Genomic DNA, 20,631 nt, shown 5'->3' with positions numbered 1-20,631 from the left:
AAAATTATTATTAATTCACCTTCATTCTGTACCAAAACCTTGTGAATTTTTTGTCAATGGAACGTCAAAGTTCAATTTCTGAAGAATACTCTGGCCACTCGTGAAGATAATGAATGAGAATTAGGTCCAAAATGACAAAATAGAACCATAAAAGTATCATAAAAGTGGTCAAATATGACTTATGCTCAATATGTCAGACAAAAATGTAAATTGTAACTGAATTTTAAGACTATTTAAAATATACATTTTAATGACATTTAAGTGAAATTTAAATAACTGTAAATCTTGACATCCATCCCTAACTCTCTCTCTCCTTAAGGCCCTGATATACTTCAAGCGAAATCGAAGAGCGAACTGGTGTGACGTCATTTCCAAAGAAATCAGGCCAAAGCGAAGTGTGTTTCGTGTTCGTTTCGGGAGTTTAAAACAGCTTGCTGAGCTTGAACAGAGTCGCTTTATAGTAGAAATTGAAGTTGTAATTCTAGTTGAAAGAGATTTTCATGTTTAATTTGGTTAAGCTGCTTGCTTTAAAAGCGATGGTATAACGTGCTATATAAATAAACATGACGTGACTTTAATGGAGTACTGAATCGCAGAGCTGGTGAAAACATATCCACATTGCTAAGATCAGATGCTTTCCTAACTGCGGTTTTCTAACTGCGTTAACGGTGTATCATGCATTTCAAACTTCTTTTTACCCCTAAGCGTGAGTATATCGGGGCCTTTAGAGTTCATTACAGTTCATGAGAGAAGTAACAATGTCCGATTCACAAACTAAATGTTCTTTTGAGTCAGATCTTTTTAATAAATCGCTTGATCCAAGTAACAAAACCGGTTTGAATGATTCATTCAATAATCAGACTGGTCTGTTTGTTTTTCCAGCTTAGTCTGCTTCTCACACAAAAACTTGGTACAGTACACAGCACATGAGTCATATGGACCACTTTTGTGATGCGTTCATGGATCTTTTAAATTGTTTTGGAAGTTTGAAGTTCGGTTTCCATTTCTTGTAACTAAATGGACAAGACCAACCAGTACATTATTCAAAATGTCTCCTTTCGCAGAAAGTACACCATTATTCAAAAGTTTGGGATCAGTCTTTTTTTTTTGAAACACATTAATACTTTTAAGTAAGGATGCATTAAAAAGATAGCAATAATTAATAATTTGTTACATTTATATAGCGCTTTTCTCTGCACTCAAAGCGCTTTCATATAGAAGGGGGGAATCGCCTTAACCACCACCAATGTGCAGCATCCACCTGGATGTTGCGACGGCAGCCATATTGCGCCAGAACACACACCACACACCAGCTTATTGGTGGAGAGGAGACAGAGTGATGACGCCAATCAGTATATATGGGGATGATTAGGAGGCCATGATGATGGACAGAGGCCACTGGGCAAATTTGGCCAGGATGCCGGGGTTAAACCCCTACTCTTTTTTCGAATGACATCCTGGTGTTTCTTAATGGCCACAGAGAGTCAGGACATCAGTTTAACGTCTCATCCAAAGGACGGTGTTTTTTGACAGTATTGTGCCCCCATCCCTATACTGGGACGTTAGGACCCACACAGAAAACAGGGTGAGTGCCCCCTGCTGGCCTCACTAACAACTCTTCCAGCAGCAACCTGGTTTTCCCAGGAGGTCTCACATCCAGGTATTGACCAGGCTCAACCATGCTTAGCTTCAGTGGGCAACCAGTCTTGGGCTACAGGGTGATATGGCTGCTGGCCTTGTGATCAAAAAATTATCAAAAGTAACAGACCTTTTAATAATTACAAAAGATTTCTATTTCAAATCAATGCTGTTCTTTTGAGCTTTCAATTTACCAAAGAATCCTGAAAAGATTGCATCGTGGTTTCACAAAGATAATACGCAGCACAACGGTTTTCAACACTGTTAACAATAAGAAAGGTTTTTTGAGCAGTAAATCAGCATATTAGACTGATTTCTGAGGGATCATGTGACACTGAAGACATGAGTAATGATGCTGAAAATTCAGCTTTGCCACAAGGAATATATTATATTTTAAAATACATTAAAATAGAAAATGTGTAAATTGTAACAATTATTTAGAAATTTTAACAACGTAATAATTTTTATATTTATGTTTTTCTTGTATTTTTTATCAAATAAATGCAGCCTTGGTGAGTATAAGAGAAAATATTTTGAAATCTTATCTTACACACCCCAAACTTTTGAACAGTAGTATAAGTCATACGGGTTTGAAACTAAATGAGGGTTAGTAAATGATGCCAGACCTTTCATTTCTAGTTGAACTATTTCTTTGGCAGCACAAATCTGTAATTATAGTTACAACACAAATAAGGTAGCTCATTCAAATAATTTCTTGTAAACCATGAAGTAAATTTGTTCAGTACGTGTTTTTTGGATCATCTTCCCCAAATGGATATCAGACATAAAACACACAATTAAGAACATGGTACTGACGGTGCAGGCTGAGGGAGATGTTGATGGTCTTCTCCTCTGTGAAGCTCTTGGCATTGGGGAACTTGGCACACTTGAGTTGGGTGGCAGCAGGAGAGTCACCCATGTGGATCCAGCACACAGTCTCCTGGGTGTAGATGAAGTCCATAGCGGTGGTCTGCTTAGTGTTGATGGAGATTGGGTTGGCTCCGCTTAGAGATGTGGCTTGGATGTTCTGGGAGTTGGCTATGAGGAGGTATGGGTGCCGATCCACGGGGTCTTAAACAGAGATGAGAAAACATGGTGAGGCCTTGTCACAAAAAAAACAAAGAATATGACCACACAGCAAGACAAATGAGCACAAAGGAACAGCAAAAATTATTCTCTACCATTCTTGGCCTTGCAAGAGCGGTTGTCTGGTTGAGGCAAGTAGCCCTCCACACAACTGCAGGTGTAGGAGCCATCTGTGTTTGTGCATGTCTGACTGCAAGTCCCATACACTGCACACTCGTTGAAATCTGAAGCCACATGGTTAGAAAAAGTCACATTCTTCCTGTTAAATACTTCTACAGTCATCACAATATTATAAAATCACTAAAGACAATCATTAAATACAGGTGAAGGATTCAAAGCTCACCTTTGCATGCCTTTCCATCTTCTCCCACCTCATAGCCGTTCATGCAGTAGCACTTTGGACCCGACAGTGTCACCGAACAGTTGTACTGGCAACCCATGATGGTACAGTTATGGGCGAACTCTATAGCACAAGAAATAGTGAGAACGGACTGTTAGCAGAGAATCATCCACTGAGAATAAATATAAGACAGAACAGATTAAAGTAACTAGTACAGGACAATATAGCAAATAAATAAATAAATAAATCGCAATATAATACATTTTATTTATATGGCGCTTTTCTCAAACCCAAAGCACCACAACACAGAGTAATAATAATAAAAACTGAAAGACAATTAAAGAACAAGATTACACAGAAAAAAAGGGGGGAAAAAAGCAGATTTAAAAAGATTAGTCTTAAGAGACTTCTTGAAACATATTTTCAATAAAAAAATCATTCAAATGAAAGTAAAACTTGACCAAATTCTAAAATTATCAAGCTATAATATAATATAATATATTTTTAAATAAAATTGTAATTATTAAAATTAAATGAAAACAGGCAACGATGACATTTAATCATCTCTATGTGTACACAAGTATAAAAATTTATTTTTCAAAAGTAATTCACTTAAATATGTGCAATAAAATATTTAAAAGAAAGTATATAAATCATTGAATTTAACCATTCTAAAGATTTATTGGCTACTGCCTTCAGGAAACTAGACTGTGAATATCACAATAATTGTAATGCTCCTTTTATCAATGTCAATTTTATATCACCAGCAGAATATTATAAATATTGTAAACAGTCAGAATACTGCCTGCCTTACTTCCAACAAAACCAGGTCATATCAGTTAGCTCAAAATTGGTTGAGCTAGGCATCTAACTGTTTCAAGCTGTTTTTCTAGAACACAGATAAACCAGACCTTCATCTACCTTCATTAGGTAGATCTGTTACGAGTGTCCTCTCAAAAATGTGCGAAATGTGACACTTATCTTAGAGATATCAGAGAAATCGTATGTGATTTCCATGTGTGCAGTGTACAGTGAAAAGCCTTTAATGCTCTTATAGAAGCCTTTAGGACATCTTGGCACAATATGAAAGCGCAACAGGGGCTTCACTGCTCAACCAACCAAAAACACATACACACAGAGCATATGATTAAAAGGTTTGGGTGGACACAGATGAGTGCGCTTGGTTTTATACTGTGGGTATTGCTGTGCTGCCAAACACTGTATCACTGTCCACCAAACTCTGTGTGAACTCAGACTGCGGCTTCACTCAGACATAAAACAAGTCTCTACATGCCCACCGGATACACGCAGGTCTGAGAAAGCCATATCCATCAAAACATGCTTTTGTTTGATATGTTAATGTGGGAACGGTTCAAGGAAGTGCAAAATCACAATGGTAAATATTTATTGAAGGAACTCCTGTAAAATCCTACAGGATTTATAAACCCGGGCACATCCGTCTCGGTTGATCTGATCACAAGATGGCAGCGCTAAATACAGGTGTAAACCCAGTCTGATGAGTCTTGGTAGATGCATCATGATACAACCGGCTCAAATCACGGAAGGGCAACATTGCATTTTTTGGTAAAAGGTAAAAGTCTTTAGTGAAACTTTTGTAAAATTTAAAGCATCCTATCAGAATAACAGTATTACTTATTAATTAACTAATATAAATTCATTTTATATTAGCAATGATGTATAAATGGCGGAAAACTACATGCCACGATTGCCACTATTAATCATTCGGTCATTCAGTTATGATTTGGAGAGACCACAATGTTCAAGTCCAATCAGCCCACAATGCACTGCAACACTGTAGGAGAAAGAGAGGACAGAGAGGAGGAGACAGAGTCTCAAACACACAAATGTACGCACAGGGACAATGAGAGTCCTCATCACACAAAAAGCTGTGGCACTGAGGGGCACAATGGGGCTTTTGTGGAATGTGTAGAGAGGAAGATGTGCAGGCAAAACACTACGGCCTGTATCGAATCAATTCCCCCATATCATCCAACCCCAGCTCATACACTGACCTCACACCACAAACTACTCCAAACAGAGACAAGGGAGTTCAAGGCATAACACTGGCTACCCAAAAAGCTGTCAGTCAGGAGCAGGTCAAGACAGAGTCTGTTGACTTTTCCTGTATTTTCTGGATTGATTTTCTGGGGAATCAGTGGAATTCTGCAGAATGAATTTGAGTATGGTAAAATGTGTGTACTACACACAAGCTGAAAGCATTATGGAATTTAAAAGTTGAATATTTATGAACATGCAAAGTGTGAAACTGACATATAAAAAGCGATTCTGCAGAACGCAACAGGACTTTCTGCAGGCACAGATTCCATTAAAGGAATGTTGCGGGTTAAGTACAAGTTCAATAGCAGAGTTTGTAAGAACAAACTGAAAATGCATTGACAGTTAAAGACTTAGAATAGAAATTTATGGAGCAATGTTCACCCAATGACGTCTATTGCAAGTCAATTTCTATCAACACCGAGTTTCTTTTGTTTATTTTACGAACTGAGGTACGCCACAAACAACAACAACAACCTTTTTTTATAAAGCACATATAACACAATACAAATTGATCAGTGCTGTACAGCAGGACTACACTATAAAAAAATAGAATAAAAAAATTCCAAGTTTCCAAAAGCTAAAGAATAAAAATGTGTTTTCAGAGTAGATTTAAAAATGTCCAATGAAGGAGCAGACCTCACATGATTAATGGAGAGCATTCCAAAGCTTGGGCCCAAAAGATCAGTGGCCAGACTCTCTGTACAAATGAAATGTACGAAAGTCTGGTAGGACCAGGCTAACGGTACGGTAGCCTAATTTTAATTTCTATAACAAGATAAGTCATGTAAATGAATATAATTGTATATCTCCACGGACATTTTTTTAATATACATTTTTTATTATGAATTTACATTTTTTACTTGTGCCAAGATTTAAATTGTTTTATCAGGTAGAAATTATGAAAAAAATTGTGAACTATTCCTTAGTCAAGGGGTCTGTGAATATTGTTGTAGACAATGTGGGGCCTTGGGATCAAAAAGGTTGAGATCCACTGCTTTAGACCGATGAAATCCCTTAATTTTCCAATAATTCGTGATCACTGGATAATCACTATTATTTTTAAAAGATTGCAGAAGATAGGAATAGAAATAAATATATTTTTTTTAGTATTATTTTTCTAAAGCACAACTAAAAAATTCCCTGACACAGGTTTTCTATATTCATTGGGACTCAGGGAATAATCCTGTAAGATAGAATTTACCTCCAGTCTCCAATTTCCACAGCCATGCCTTGCAGGGTTTTAGATTGGTATGCAACCCACGTGTTAGTGGTTTATCAGTGCCACGAAAATGATTTTGGAACTGTAAGAGTACGGCCAACATTCCATTATAAATAACAAATAAGACAGAGGGCGACAAAAATAAAGAGATAAAGAGAGATAGAGAAGGTTGGAAGGTTTAATTCCACACCACAGAATCTCTCAAAGACGACAGCTACAAAAACACTGGCAGCCAGACCTAAAATCAGTCTTCAACCGCACCGTATGCAAACCACTCAACCTGTTACAGCACTACTAACAGATGATCCAGGGTCAGCTCTGTTCCTCATGTCTGGAGCAGGAAAAACCTCTTCAGAAATGTGTTGCGTTACTGAACATCCAGCTCTCTCGTTCTCAAGCCTGACCTAACACAGGCAAAGAATCAGGACACGCATCCTGCATGCTTCATGAGGAGAACAGGAAATGCTGAAAATTTCATGCTTCCTATTTTGGCACTTGGTGATTTCTATTAATATTTCAGTTGACGAGTGGGAGATCAGGCCAGTGTTGGGGAATAACTAACTAAAAGAAGAGATGCTACTGACTTACTGACCATCTGTTCCAGTAAAAGCCAGTTATTTCAACAAGTAGCTGTGAAGCATGACAAAACGCTGTATTTGTCACATTTACTCACACAGCCTTACAACAATGCAAAGTGCGGCAGTCAGCAAACACTTTCATTGCTTTGCAATGTCAATTTATTCAGGTCAGTGAGTCAGGCCACATCCACACGAAGCCAGAGATTTCCCTATCCGATATTTTTTTTCCCCGTTCAAAAAAAAAATTCCGTAAACACGGCGTCGTCTCAAGAAATATCTGCGTACACACGAAACCACTGAAACCGACTCAAAACGATGTAGTATACATGCCAGACCAGTATGTGGCGCTGTAATTCTGCCACAGACATACACTAAAAACGGAGAAGAAGACTTAAAGCATGAGCATAAACCTTGCGCGCTGTATACTATGGCTGTATACAACAATAATATTAGGCACAGTAGCTTCTTTATTTCTTTTCTTTTTTCTTTTTTAAACAAGAACTTTGTTGAACAATATGAAAAACCATAAATGTAGTTGCTGTGACTTAACGGTGTCTGACTAGTTGACACTTGGTGTGATGACATCATCGTTTCACAAAATGTACGGATTGGCCGTACACACGAAAACGCAAGGGCGGCGTTTTCAGATTTATCCACCTTGGGACCCGGTTTAAAAAAATAGCGGTTTCAGTCTCCGAAAACGCCGGATCCGTGTGGACGAAACACCAATACGATAAAAAATGTATACGTATAAGCGAAACGCGTCTCCGTGTGGACAGGCCCTCAGTCAATTCAGTCCACTTCATTTCAATACTGGTTAAAATGATTCATTTGAAAAATGACTCAAATTTAAATACATGATGTTCTTTTCTCTTCAAAAAATCCTGAAAAGAAAAGAACAGCTTTTTTCAAAATAAAAATCTTTTGAATGTTTCTTGAGCAGCAAATCAGCATAGTAATATCATTACATTACGTTTAATTATTTAGGCAGACGCTTTTATCCAAAGCGACTTACACCACATTATAAATGTCATTATAAATGTCTTTACTGTCACTTTTAATAAATACATCCTTGCATAGTAAAAAGTATTAATTTCTTCTTCTTTTTTTTACATCTTACTGACCCGAGACATTTGAATGTTAGTATATAGTTAAATAGTATTCAAATGTATAGAATCACTGCAGACTGTCAACAAACAATTTTTGGATTGCATTTAGTTTTTGTTGTGGAGGAAAGTAACTATTATGCCACTCTGCATGGGCATGCTGCATAAAAAAAATTAAAAAAAACTTGAACCACTTTATGGCACTTTGTAATACACTTTGTAGCATGTTTATGTGTGTAATATTTCTTATGTCTCAGATATCGCTGTCTGTCTAGTGGCAGGTCCCTGCATGCTTGAGTGTATGTGTATATGAGTGTGAATGTGTTTGGTAATAATTGAGAATGTGGGGAAAGTTTTTTTCTGACAACAAGATGTTAAGTCATGGGGTTGATGAACTTCATCTTTGGTCTGTGCGGTATGTTTGTTCAGGAATGACTGGGAAAGATATCAACCTTTCTTCAGAAAGCAGTTTGAGGACACACAAACACACCAATGTTGAAGTCTAAACTGGATAAAAAAACGTTCTTGTTGTGTCCTCAAGATGAACTCAAACAAATGTTAGAACAAAACAAATGTTGACATTAAGGATCCTATTTATCTGAGCAGTGCATGGTCCAATCAATACTCCTGATCGCCCTCCCTGTTCTGTCACAATAATACGCAGTGATCAGAGCCAAACTCATCCAACAGTGCAGTGAAAACATTGTGAAGCCCTACAGCGGAATAGAAACAAATGGATAAGCCACTGCCCAGAATGATATGCTATTGCCAAAGATGAGCTCAGATTAAGTTGAAAGGCACAGTGACGTTTGCCAATAGCAGTGCAAAGTTCTACTTTAAAGGGCTAATCATTCTTGTAAGTGCTGTGTGTTTGCCTGCGTGTGTGCACAGCCTCTTGTGTGAATAGGTCAGCTAAACATGAGCAGAACCGAGAAACGGTCAGCTAATATGAAGCTAACAGAGCAGTAACACAGGATAAACACAGGCACCATGGCCACATTAGCAGACAAAGTCAACAAAACTGTATTCTCCAACCATTTAGCCTGTTATGGGATGTATTTTCAAAAGGAAATGGATGTTTTGACAGAAAAAAATAGGACAAAGAAAAAAGTAGTGAAAAGTAGTCAGTTTGGAGGGGCTGAAATATAAGGCGGCATTTTAGAGGCAGAACAAGCTATTGCATTTGAATGAAAGATTATGAAGACAAACAAAACATGGATAGAGTGATTAATTGTGCACATGGAGGAAGAAAGTAAATAGGTTCATTTTGATTTCTTGTTGACTTATTACTGAATTATGAGTAGCGTGACAATCTACAGTTTTAAAGAAGATAAGTCATAGTCACTTTTAAACATAAAAGTTGAAATGTCTTGACTCATTTTTGATCAATTTAATGTGCCCTTGCTGAATAAAAGTATTCATTTCTTTCCCAAACTGCCCCTAAACATTTGAACGGTACATTTAAGTAACTTAAGGAGGTAATAATGTAAATTGATGATGCTAAAGCCCAAAGTATACTTCGGCTGTCCGAATTCCGCGGCATAATTTTTTTGTCACCGGGATGGTCTGTGGACCCCGTCCGCGTGCAGCCCATTTTCTTTGTCCACGCAGATCGTGCGGAAGTCGTCCATCCACGCTAATCCGTGGTTGAGTATACTTTGAAAGCTGTGCAGACACGACCGTGTGCGAGACAGATTGGAATTCGGAAGATGAAGTATTTCCAGGCCTAAATAAATGCAAATGAATGAAACTAATGAAGCTATAAAAAAATTGGACTGCTAAACAAAGATTTCTAAAGTATACGGATTTTACTAATAGACCTACAAATAATATGTGTAACCTGTATTTTGGCTCCTAATCTCCTAATTACTCAGTAAATATACAGTACATCCATGACATTTAATACTTTGGCTTTATCACTATTTATATTTTCCCTTTTTTTTTTCAGAAAAAAATATGACCAAAATAAAACATTTGACCTTGGGAAGTTTCTGAAATTTGGTTGATTTGACCCACGGAATGAACCAAATGAGAAGACTTTCACTGTTAATTGAAATAGCTGACTGCTAGTAAAAACTAAACTAGTTACTAAAACATGTAGTGTAGTTAGCTACTTCCACTATCAACAGCTAACTTAACTACTCATTGTTAGCATCTTGAATTCTGCAATTAGCATGCAGTCGTGCATATGCACATACTCCAACAAAAGCAATAAAAGTAATTAAATAGTCTGAAATGTTCTGCCTTCCTTCAACAGCTATAAAACATCACCAGATTTCTTATCTCTAATGCCTTTGCCAGTAAAATAAGGTCAAAAGTTGGGAAATTGCTAACGCTCTACAATAAAGATCTTCCTCCCTTCTGTTGTAAAATAATCCAGTTTGAGGAGTCTAAAAAATGTAGGAAATGTGCAGGCTGCAATGAGAGCTGAGAAGAGAGCTTTTTTTTTCTTTTCTTTTTTTTCAACTTTTCAGTGCAGCCTACAGTGAAAACTACAGATCTTAAGTTCCTCATCAGAAAGTTATTTTGGAGAGGGCTGACAGATTTTGGCCCGTGTTTTCATAGAGGGAGGAACTGGACAGACCTTGAAACATCTCCGAGAGGCTTTAGCGCAGAAAGATTAAATCAAGACTGCGGGGAGCCAATTAAATCTGCCAGGAGGGAAGACACAATCAAACCAGCACTGAGAAGGTTCCCAGCTCAGTGAGGGGTTGAATTTACAAAACATAGTACAAGATGAACCAGGCTAGCATAAGCATGGCTCGTTTCAGAGGTTGGCTGAGTTGTTAGCGTTCCCATCACTGATTTCTTGATCCTGACCCACTACTTTGTTTACATAGCAGCTAGAAGTATCACACAGTCATAAATTCATGCCTGCCTCCCTCTCACCCCACTTGTCAACAACTCTGTGATAATTACTTAGAAATATAGACTGACAAAGCACGTTTTGAAAACTGCAGCTAAGTTTCTTGCTCAATCTCCATGTCTGTTCCAGGGAAACAGCGCAATGCTTGTGAAACGGTAAACCTTTCTGTGAAAGCAGGAACAAACAAACATCCAACAGGAAAGGCATATGAAAGGCGTATGTTTGTGTGTGTTCTGTGCATCTGAGTGCAAAGGGTTTGTGTGGAAGAGTGGGTGAGTGTTTACCTCAGGGTTCAAAGGGTCGGCATTTAAGGGAGAAGACAAGTGAAGTGTGTGTGTCTAGGCTCAAAGCGCTGGCCAAGGGCCAGGTCAGGAAGGTACATTATTTATCATTCGGCCTTTAAAACCTCAGGCCCAGTCTGTCATTCTAACATTCCATCAGTATGGAATGATAGCGGTGGATAGGACAGGACTAACATTACGGGGATTTATTTGACCTGACTATCCAAGCCTTCCTTTTAAAATGAGATTTAACTGTGTCTGATTTCTATCAATTACTTCCTAAGTGGCCGGATCATTACTTTAAAGATATAGGTCTGCCGAATCAGACAGAGTATCTATGGACTTTGGACACAAACAAGATGAGTGCATGATAACTCATGTGAGGTTGATACTAACCATCCTCAGAAGCCAAATCTTTGTGGACACGGGTTTCAAACACAGATCTTGGCATGACGGCAACTAGTTATGATATCTCTGCCTAAAAGACTGTCAGGGCTCACATATGGATTTCTTGTGCTAGAGCATATTTTACTTGCCAACAACTTGTCCCACCAATTTAACCACTTTAAATAAATAAATAAATACATATATATATATAGCTAGCATCAACAAGAAATGTTTCTTGAGGCCAAAATGAGCCGTATTAGAATTTTTAAGTTTTGATCACGTGACACTAAAGACTGGAATAATGATACTGAAAAGTAAGCTTTGCCATCAAAGGAATAAAAAATACATTTTAAAATACATTAACATAGAAAATATTAATATATAATAATATATTATATCACCAATATACAGTGGGGAGAACAAGTATTTGATACACTGCCGATTTTGCAGGTTTTCCCACTTACAAAGCATGTAGAAGTCTGTCATTTTTATCATAGGTACTCTTCAACTGTGAGTGACGGAATCTAAAACAAAAATCCAGAAAATCACATTGTATGATTTTTAAATAATTAATTAGCATTTTATTGCATGACATAAGTATTTGATACATCAGAAAAGCAGAACTTAATATTTGGTACAGAAACCTTTGTTTGCAATTACAGAGATCATATGTTTCCTGTAGTTCTTGACCAGGTTTGCACACACTGCAGCAGGGATTTTGGCCCACTCCTCCATACAGACCTTCTCCAGATCCTTCAGGTTTCGGGGCTGTCGCTGGGCAATACGGACTTCAGCTCCCTCCAAAGATTTTCTATTGGGTTCAGGTCTGGAGACTGGCTAGGCCACTCCAGGACCTTGAGATGCTTCTTACGGATCCACTCCTCAGTTGCCCTGGCTGTGTGTTTTGGGTCGTTGTCATGCTGGAAGACCCAGCCACGACCCATCTTCAATGCTCTTACTGAGGGAAGGAGGTTGTTGGCCAAGATCTCGCGATACATGGCCCCATCCATCCTCCCCTCAATACGGTGCAGTCGTCCTGTCCCCTTTGCAGAAAAGTATCCTCAAAGAATGATGTTTCCACCTCCATGCTTCACGGCTGGGATGGTGTTCTTGGGGTTGTACTCCTCCTTCTTCCTCCAAACACGGCAAGTGGAGTTTAAACCAAAAAGCTCTATTTTTGTCTCATCAGACCACATGACCTTCTCCCATTCCTCCTCTGGATCATCCAGATGGTCATTGGCAAACTTCAGACGGGCCTGGACATGTGCTGGCTTGAGCAGGGGGACCTTGTGTGCGCTGCAGGATTTTAATCCATGACGCCGTAGTGTGTTACTAATGGTTTTCTTTGAGACTGTGGTCCCAGCTCTCTTCAGGTCATTGGCCAGGTCCTGCCGTGTAGTTCTGGGCTGATCCCTCACCTTCCTCATGATCATTGATGCCCCACGAGGTGAGATCTTGCATGGTACCCCAGACCGAGGGAGATTGACTGTCATCTTGAACTTCTTCCATTTTTTAATAATTGTGCCAACAGTTGTTGCCTTCTCACCAAGCTGCTTGCCTATTGTCTTGTAGCCCATCCCAGCCTTGTGCAGGTCTACAATTTTATCCCTGATGTCCTTACACAGCTCTCTGGTCTTGGCCATTGTGGAGCGGTTGGAGTCTGTTTGATTGAGTGTATGGACAGGTGTCTTTTATACAGGTAACGAGTTCAAACAGGTGCAGTTAATACAGGTAATGAGTGGAGAACAGGAGGGCTTCTTAAAGAAAAACTAACAGGTCTGTGAGAGCCGGAATTCTTACTGGTTGGTAGGTGATGTGTACAATGTTTTTTTTAGATTCCGTCACTCACAGTTGAAGAGTGCCTATGATAAAAATTACAGACTTCTACATGCTTTGTAAGTGGAAAAACCTGCAAAATCGGCATTGTATCAAATACTTGTTCTCCCCCACTGTATATTAAATCACCATATTGTAAATAATGCTTCTAAAATGAATTGAGTCACTCGTCATTTTGACAAACTCAAGTGTCATTCAGCTAGATAACAGCAATATTCAGCAAAATTCAGAAGACACCACAAACTACTAAATCATTAAGAATGCAAGTAATAAAGATTGTTGGAATGTAAGAACATATGTATGGGTCCGATTGGGCTAATGATGGTTATATCAGCTGGCCCCATATTCTCTAATACTGGCTTAGCTAATATACTGATACTGATATCATAACATGGCAATGATTAAGTGGAAACTGACTTGTAAAGAACCCATCAATCCCATCCCTAACTTCAACTTGACAAAAAAAACAAAACATTTTGATGACATTTATTTTAAAAAGATCAGTCTCAGGTTCATGATCAGACTGTGATTTGTCTGTATGCGTGTTACCTCGACAGTGCGGCCCCTCGTCACGCCCATCTGTGCAGTCTGGGACACCGTCACACAGTTTGCTCAGGTGAATGCACACATCTGTTCCTCGACACTCAAACTCGTTGGGAGGGCACTGTGACACCTGGGTGTGATGGCCTGCAAAAAGTACACAACAAACAAACAAGTCAACACGCTTCAACGATACAAAGAGTTGCAGCTGCGTTCAACTGCTAGTTTAACAAGTCATGTCTATTTCTTTTAGAGAGTTAACAAAGCTAGCACCTGAGTGATGCCACTCATGGTAACTTGCACACTTCATTGACAACAGACTCATAATGTGACAGAGTGTGAGAGTATGTGGATTTGAGCTTCAAATCACTCTTTGAAATCATCCTTACGCTTTTCACCATTTGTCAAACCTCTGAGATGTAACTTGCAGGCAGAGACAGTAATGTTTAGTCAAAAAGGACACTTACTTGTAAAATGTTATGTTTTTCATTGGTGCAATTGGTTCTGAATCAGTGTTATTATCAGATTATTTTTATTATTTATATACTTTAATAGTATTTATGATTATATGGAAATAGTTTCATTTTTACTTTTAGTCATTTTATTATATGTTTGTTATTTTTGTTACTTTTTATATTTCTATTTATCTTTAATTTCTATTTATATCAGTTTTAGGTTTAGTGATTTTAGAAGCCTACTTTAACTTCAAAAAATTATTTCAGTTAAGGCAACCTATCAAGGCAACATTTCTATTTATCATTTAAGTTATTTAATATTATATTATATTTTTAATTAATTTTTCGTTTTATTTGTTTTAGTTGGCTATATCAACACTGTTCCTAATGCTCAATGAAAGTCCAATGAGTTTTTTATTAGTTTAGTATAAGTGTCTTAATCTGCTTGCACATTTCCAGCATTAGTAAAATTTTTCAGATGGTAGGAGAGCAAAAGTCACTAAAAGGACCAAACAAAAAACTAAGACACTACAAACATTGTCTCCAAAATGGTCAAATAAAACACACAACCACAAATTATAATTGAGACTACAACAAAGAACTATTGCCGTGTGTTTAAAAAAAAACTTAATGGCAAGACTATAACTTGCTCTCTCCATCCAGAAAACAAAACAAAAAGAAAACGCAAACCGTTCATAGCATCGCTTTTGTCCGGAGCCGTTTTCTCTCTGTGCGGCCTACACTGCAAAGCAAATTGTTTATCTTGGATATTTTTCTCTCTTCCCCTCCACTTCTACTCATAACATCTGCTGACCCATTTTAGAAAAACACAAGAAAAGGAGGGGGAATTCACCTCCCATATAGCTGGGTTAACACTGCACCAAACAGTTTCTTCTGAAGGTCCATTAGGTTTCTCTGCTCTCTTAATACCACATGTATGAGTATCTTCTGGGACGGAAATGAAGGGGCCAACGTGCTTATTTGGTTCATTAAAGCTTGGCAAAAACAGACTGGAAAAAAAAATTCTGTGGGAGGCCCCGACAGAGCTTTAATTTTTATACCAAGGGCAACATTATAGCTCTGTTCCAAAAGCTAGTGAGCTGTCTATGCAGGAAGCAGTTTAAGGCCTCATAATGCTACCTACATAGAATGTTCAAAAGGTTCCATCTCTGCTTTTGGAACAGACCCATAAAATAGCTCCCATTTGTACTCAAATTCTATTCTCAAGAAACGGAAGAAAAGCTGAATGAAAATATTCTGATTGAACCGTCAAAGACAACATTTGCACAAAAAAATAAAAATAAAATAAAATAAAAGGAAACTCATGTAATGTAACATTTTCATATGGAAAGATGTTCATTGTGAGATGATGTTCATTGTGATATAATGTAGAGTGAGATAATGTAGAGTGAGATAATATAGAGTGAGATAATGTAGAGTGGGATATGATCCATTGGGATTTGACTGGATTTGAGAAAAGTGGGCAAATGATGGTATTTTTCTCCACCCACACAGCCTTCAAACGAGGAAAAAAGGCTTGTACATTTTGAATAAAGATTATAACAAACATTTTTAAATCTTGAGACAGAAATATCATCCCATAACTGTACAATGATTTTGTTTCTGTAACTCCAAAGATCACAATGAATACTATAAAGCTTTTCAGCAACACCAACAATACTGGATCTGAACAGCCCCCATCTATCAAAAACCGGGCTCTGTTTAATTTTAGCTGTTCCACTGGATTCAGGAAGGAACATTGTGTACCTTCCTCTTTTACTAACACTCCAGTCTCATATTTATAATGGTTCTGATTCATATCACATGATGGCCATGATCAGCTGTTATGAGAGAAGCGAATCCAGTATGACAAATCCCAGAGAGCCTTAAACAGACCAGGGGTCGGACACCTGGAAAACTAATACAGAAATATAGAAATTAATATAGAATGTTTTTTTTTATTATTGTAGAAAGGTCAAAGTCACTTGCATCTGCATGCCAAACTTCATCTAATCCTTCCTCGTGGTCACACTACCCATTTCATTTAGTTATAAAGTGAATTGAAGCCAGACACTCTCTATCTAGCTATAATCTAAACAACCACGCAGCAACACTTGTCCACATAATTTTTGATGACATTTTGTCTTCTTTTTTAACTTTTGTATAAATCTTACCATGAGCAACAGTGCTAATCAAGATACACTACCTTCCCATAATGATATGACTTTCTCTAGGTAATCACATGACACATAACTAAAAGAAAACACACACACACAGTAATACCAGAGCAAATAATGCCTTCGACAGCTAAAAACAGTAAACATCGAGCAGCAATTTGATGCATGCTAGAACTCACTACATAGATGGCAAGTATCTATTGGATATAACTACGGGCTCTTTCTCTGACCCTCTCTCCACCTCTCTGTGTTTTATATTAAAGCATCGAGAGATCCTTCCCTCTCAGGGATTGCTGGCAGGATAACAGTTCAAGCACAGCCTAAATCCAGCTCTTCAAGTTCAAACGTCTCTTCAGCCACCGTTACCCTTGTGAAGCACCAGGCTAAAAGATTCTGTGACTAGTGTGGAAAAGAAGAGGCCGATCTGAACAAAACTCCCCAACTAATCCGAATTCTGCTCAAATAGAAATACTAACTACTAAATCTCAAGTTGTGCCCAAAAAAAGTTGAAAGAATGGAAAAGAGAACAATAAGGGGTGATGTTAAAGCAGTTTTTCAAAAGAGGAAAATAAACAGGGGGAGCAGACAGACGGATGTTGTGTGAGTGAATTGGAGGCAGATCTCTGTGATCTTAGAGTGAACTGGGAAGTCGTTGGCCGTTTGCTAACAGGAGCCCTTTCAAACAGGCGACGACTGCTTCCTTCCTGCGCCTGAAGCACATGCACTAAACACAACAGAGAGAGAGAGGGGGACTAAAGAGAAAAAGGAGGAGGGGAGGTGGACATCCACAGATAAACAGATATAAGGCTATTGGTAAAGAAAACAAATGCTTTAAATAATTAAACTCGTAATTGAACATGACAAATGGATGAACCTCATGAACCCTCATGAATACATCCAAGTCATATTTCACCTCAAAGAAATAGTAAGAAAGAAGAGTAAGACTATATTTAGGATGGTTTTTTTATTTTTTTTTACAGTGACATTATTTGACTCAAAATTAAGTAGTCTGCCATTTTCATTACACATAATTAAAAAAGAAATCATTGGAAATGTGCTACTTTGTTAATTTGTTCCTGTCTTTAATTTATGCTTATAATATCATTATAGTGCTATATCACAATAATATTAATTACAAATAAACTCAAGTGTTTAAATATGATTTCTTAACTGAATAAATTATGTAAATGAAAAAATCTGAATGGTTTTGTATTAGTTTTTCTAAAAGTAAGGAAATAAATAATATAATATAGACATGAAAATAAATAAATGCAAAAAATTATAATGGTCCTATATTTTAAGAAAAAAAAAGAAGAAAATTGGTCATTATGAAGTTTGCTTTCCCATGGCTGGAAAAGATGACTGAGTAAAACTGGGCTCATGCTGTCAAGATGAGCTGTACTTAAGCATTTGAGCAGAGCCACAGGGAGTCTAAATACTATGTGAGCAGTCAGTATATGCGTGTCTAAACTCAGCTTACCCTATCCTTACCTCTAGTTACATAATGATCTCCCATTTGGCTTCCCTGTTGTGCTTTTGTTAATTGTGTGTTTGTGTAAGATGCACCGTTTCCTCCCCCCACTTAAGGGGTCTGTTTCTGTCTCTCCGTCTCATTCATCCTACTTTCATCTGTGATGAACACACCCAGCATACTGACAGGCCCATAATAGCGTCTGCCTGCACTGGCCCCAGCGGTAACATTTGCCCTGTGCATATTACAAGCATTTTTCACACGTCATGTAAAATAAATGCTACAATATTCGAGATGCGTTAGAAACTATCTGAATTATTTATTCCTCCAATGGCCGTCACTTCTTTTCCCGTGTGCTCGCCAAAAAGCTTGAGAGCAGAACAAATTGGTCTTTAAACAAATTGTCCTTGACCTTCCGCTATCTTCACCGCCGCAGTGGAGTCTCTTTTTTGACACTTAATTTTATGCTGTCTTTGTCCAGCTGATCCAGGGTCAGCGATGACATGCCATTAACGCAATGTCCTTGCAAACCTTCTGTTCCTGTTCCCAATAACAGATGAATCGGGTCAGGCGATGAAACACACCTCTGATCTTGGTTTCTGCTATCCAGAATACTCATTGCAACCAAGGTCATTCCCCAACAACAGAGAATAGTTCATACCTACACTTCCATTCATTTATATTTTCTATTACACCTTTGCTCTTTTCCTCATTCATGAATTTCACCTCCCTTCTCTCATGAATTTAGCTCCCTTACTTTAAACAAATAATTTCAATCATTGAATTCTTAAAAACATTGAAAGACATATTCAAAGTAATGTCTAACATTTTGACAACAAAATACAAAACTTCATAGTAAGGAGAATAAATAAATACTGATAAATATAATGCATATGGCAACTGAAACGCATTTATCTGACTAGACCTTGATTGGTTTAAAATACTACAGACTTGTGAGCATTTTAATATAATCTTAACATTGAAATAAATGATAAAACTAAATACACTTTTATTGTTTTATGACCTCACAATCAATAATTATAATATTATTTTACTAAACTCAAAAGTAATTTATATGAAGAAACGTATCTGATAACAGAAGGTTACACCAATGTTAGCTCAAGTAGAAAAAATTCTTATAAAATCAGTTTACCACTTTTTACAATGTACTCTGATGTATGATATATGATATGTGACCCTGGACCACAAAACCAGTCACATGGGTACATTTTTCAAAATTGAGGTTTATATATATAATATGAAAGCTGGACGAATAAGCTTTTCATTGATGTATGGTTTGTTATGATAGGATAATATTTGGCCGATATACGACTATTTGAAAATCTGGAATCTGAGAATGCAAAAAAAAAAAAAAACATTGAGAAAATTTACTTTAAAGTTCTCAATTTATGTTTGCGATTGTGCAGCATTCACTCACACAAATACATGTTTTATATATTTACGGTAGGAAATTTACTAAATATCTTCATGGAACATGATCTTTACTTAATATCCTAATGATTTTTGGCATAAAAGAAAAATCGATAATTTTGACCCATACAATGTATTGTTGGCTATTGCCACAAATATACCCGTGCGACTTATGACTGGTTTTGTGACCCAGGGTCACATATATGATATATGGTGAGCAACAAACACAACCAAGAAAACAGATCAGATCATGTCGTTTCAGTCATACTTCGATATGTTTACAAGACAGCAAACTCTGTGGATTAAAAGAAAACACACTCTCGGGTTTGATTTGGCTAGTGCTAGAGCCTATATAGGCTACCTGTCAGTGTATTACATCATAAACTAAAAGAAAGGTTACATGGCAGCGTTTACACTTGGCATTGACATGCGATCACCGTGATCCGATCAAGCAGATCGGATCATAAGCCAATCAGGACACGGTGTGTTTACACCTGTCCACATCAAGTGGCTTCTGTATCCGGATAACAGATCGGATCTCGCATTCCCGCGAAAAATAAATAAAAATAAATAAGGGTCTGATGACCTTCTCTCAATCCAAGTAATGGCTGTAATGACACGGATAGATATCAGTCTCCTCAGGGGCGGCTGTGGGTGGCAACAGCCTTACACAAGTGCAAATTACACTGAATAATCACTCCTCCTCACCCATTCAATCAAAGAGTCTAAAACAGCATCTGAATGTGAAAAGGCAGCATTTACACACACTCAAATGCATGTGGCCCCACGCTGAGCACTCTCCTTTCCCCAGAGCTTTCTGGAACAAGACTGCTGATTTACCAATACATTTTGTGCAGTTAGTGTCTCTTTTTTAAAATTACCTTTCTTTAAAATGACATTTCTTCCATGGCCCAAAAGTGACCCACACAGATGAAAGTTCATTCTCCACTAAAGCGTCTGTCCTGACCACAATCATGCTGGCTATAAAATCATTATGTGATATTCTACACAAAAAAAAAAAATATATATCTGGTTGTAATTGGAGTTAAATATTAAATAAATAGAACAGGCATTCCTAATCCAAACCATATCCCCCAGCAAAATTTTTCTATTAGCTGAAAGAATGTAATGGGTAGTCTAT

At 37.6% G+C, this 20,631-nt stretch overlaps 1 protein-coding gene and 1 long non-coding RNA gene across 2 annotated transcripts in view; one reads left to right on the top strand and one right to left on the bottom strand.

Moving 5' to 3' along the window:
• lrp1ab (low density lipoprotein receptor-related protein 1Ab) overlaps positions 1-20,631 on the bottom strand; it is a 120,480-nt gene that overhangs the window by 68,023 nt on the left and 31,826 nt on the right. The window contains exons 3-6 of the mRNA XM_082144622.1: positions 13,966-14,103; positions 3,068-3,187; positions 2,820-2,948; positions 2,455-2,709 (exon numbers count right to left, since the gene is read on the bottom strand). Coding sequence (XP_082000748.1) covers positions 2,455-2,709; positions 2,820-2,948; positions 3,068-3,187; positions 13,966-14,103 — 642 coding nt within the window. The remainder of the gene's footprint in view (positions 1-2,454; positions 2,710-2,819; positions 2,949-3,067; positions 3,188-13,965; positions 14,104-20,631) is intronic.
• Positions 5,826-8,039, top strand: LOC309480212. The gene is made up of 2 exons (XR_014199571.1): positions 5,826-7,120; positions 7,728-8,039. It is a non-coding gene; the product is annotated as an uncharacterized lncRNA (long non-coding RNA).

Source organism: Leuciscus leuciscus (assembly GCF_965113295.1).
Source record: "Leuciscus leuciscus genome assembly, chromosome: 18".
NCBI classification, from domain to species: domain Eukaryota; kingdom Metazoa; phylum Chordata; class Actinopteri; order Cypriniformes; family Leuciscidae; genus Leuciscus; species Leuciscus leuciscus.
This window is presented reverse-complemented; position numbering and strand designations above follow the sequence as displayed.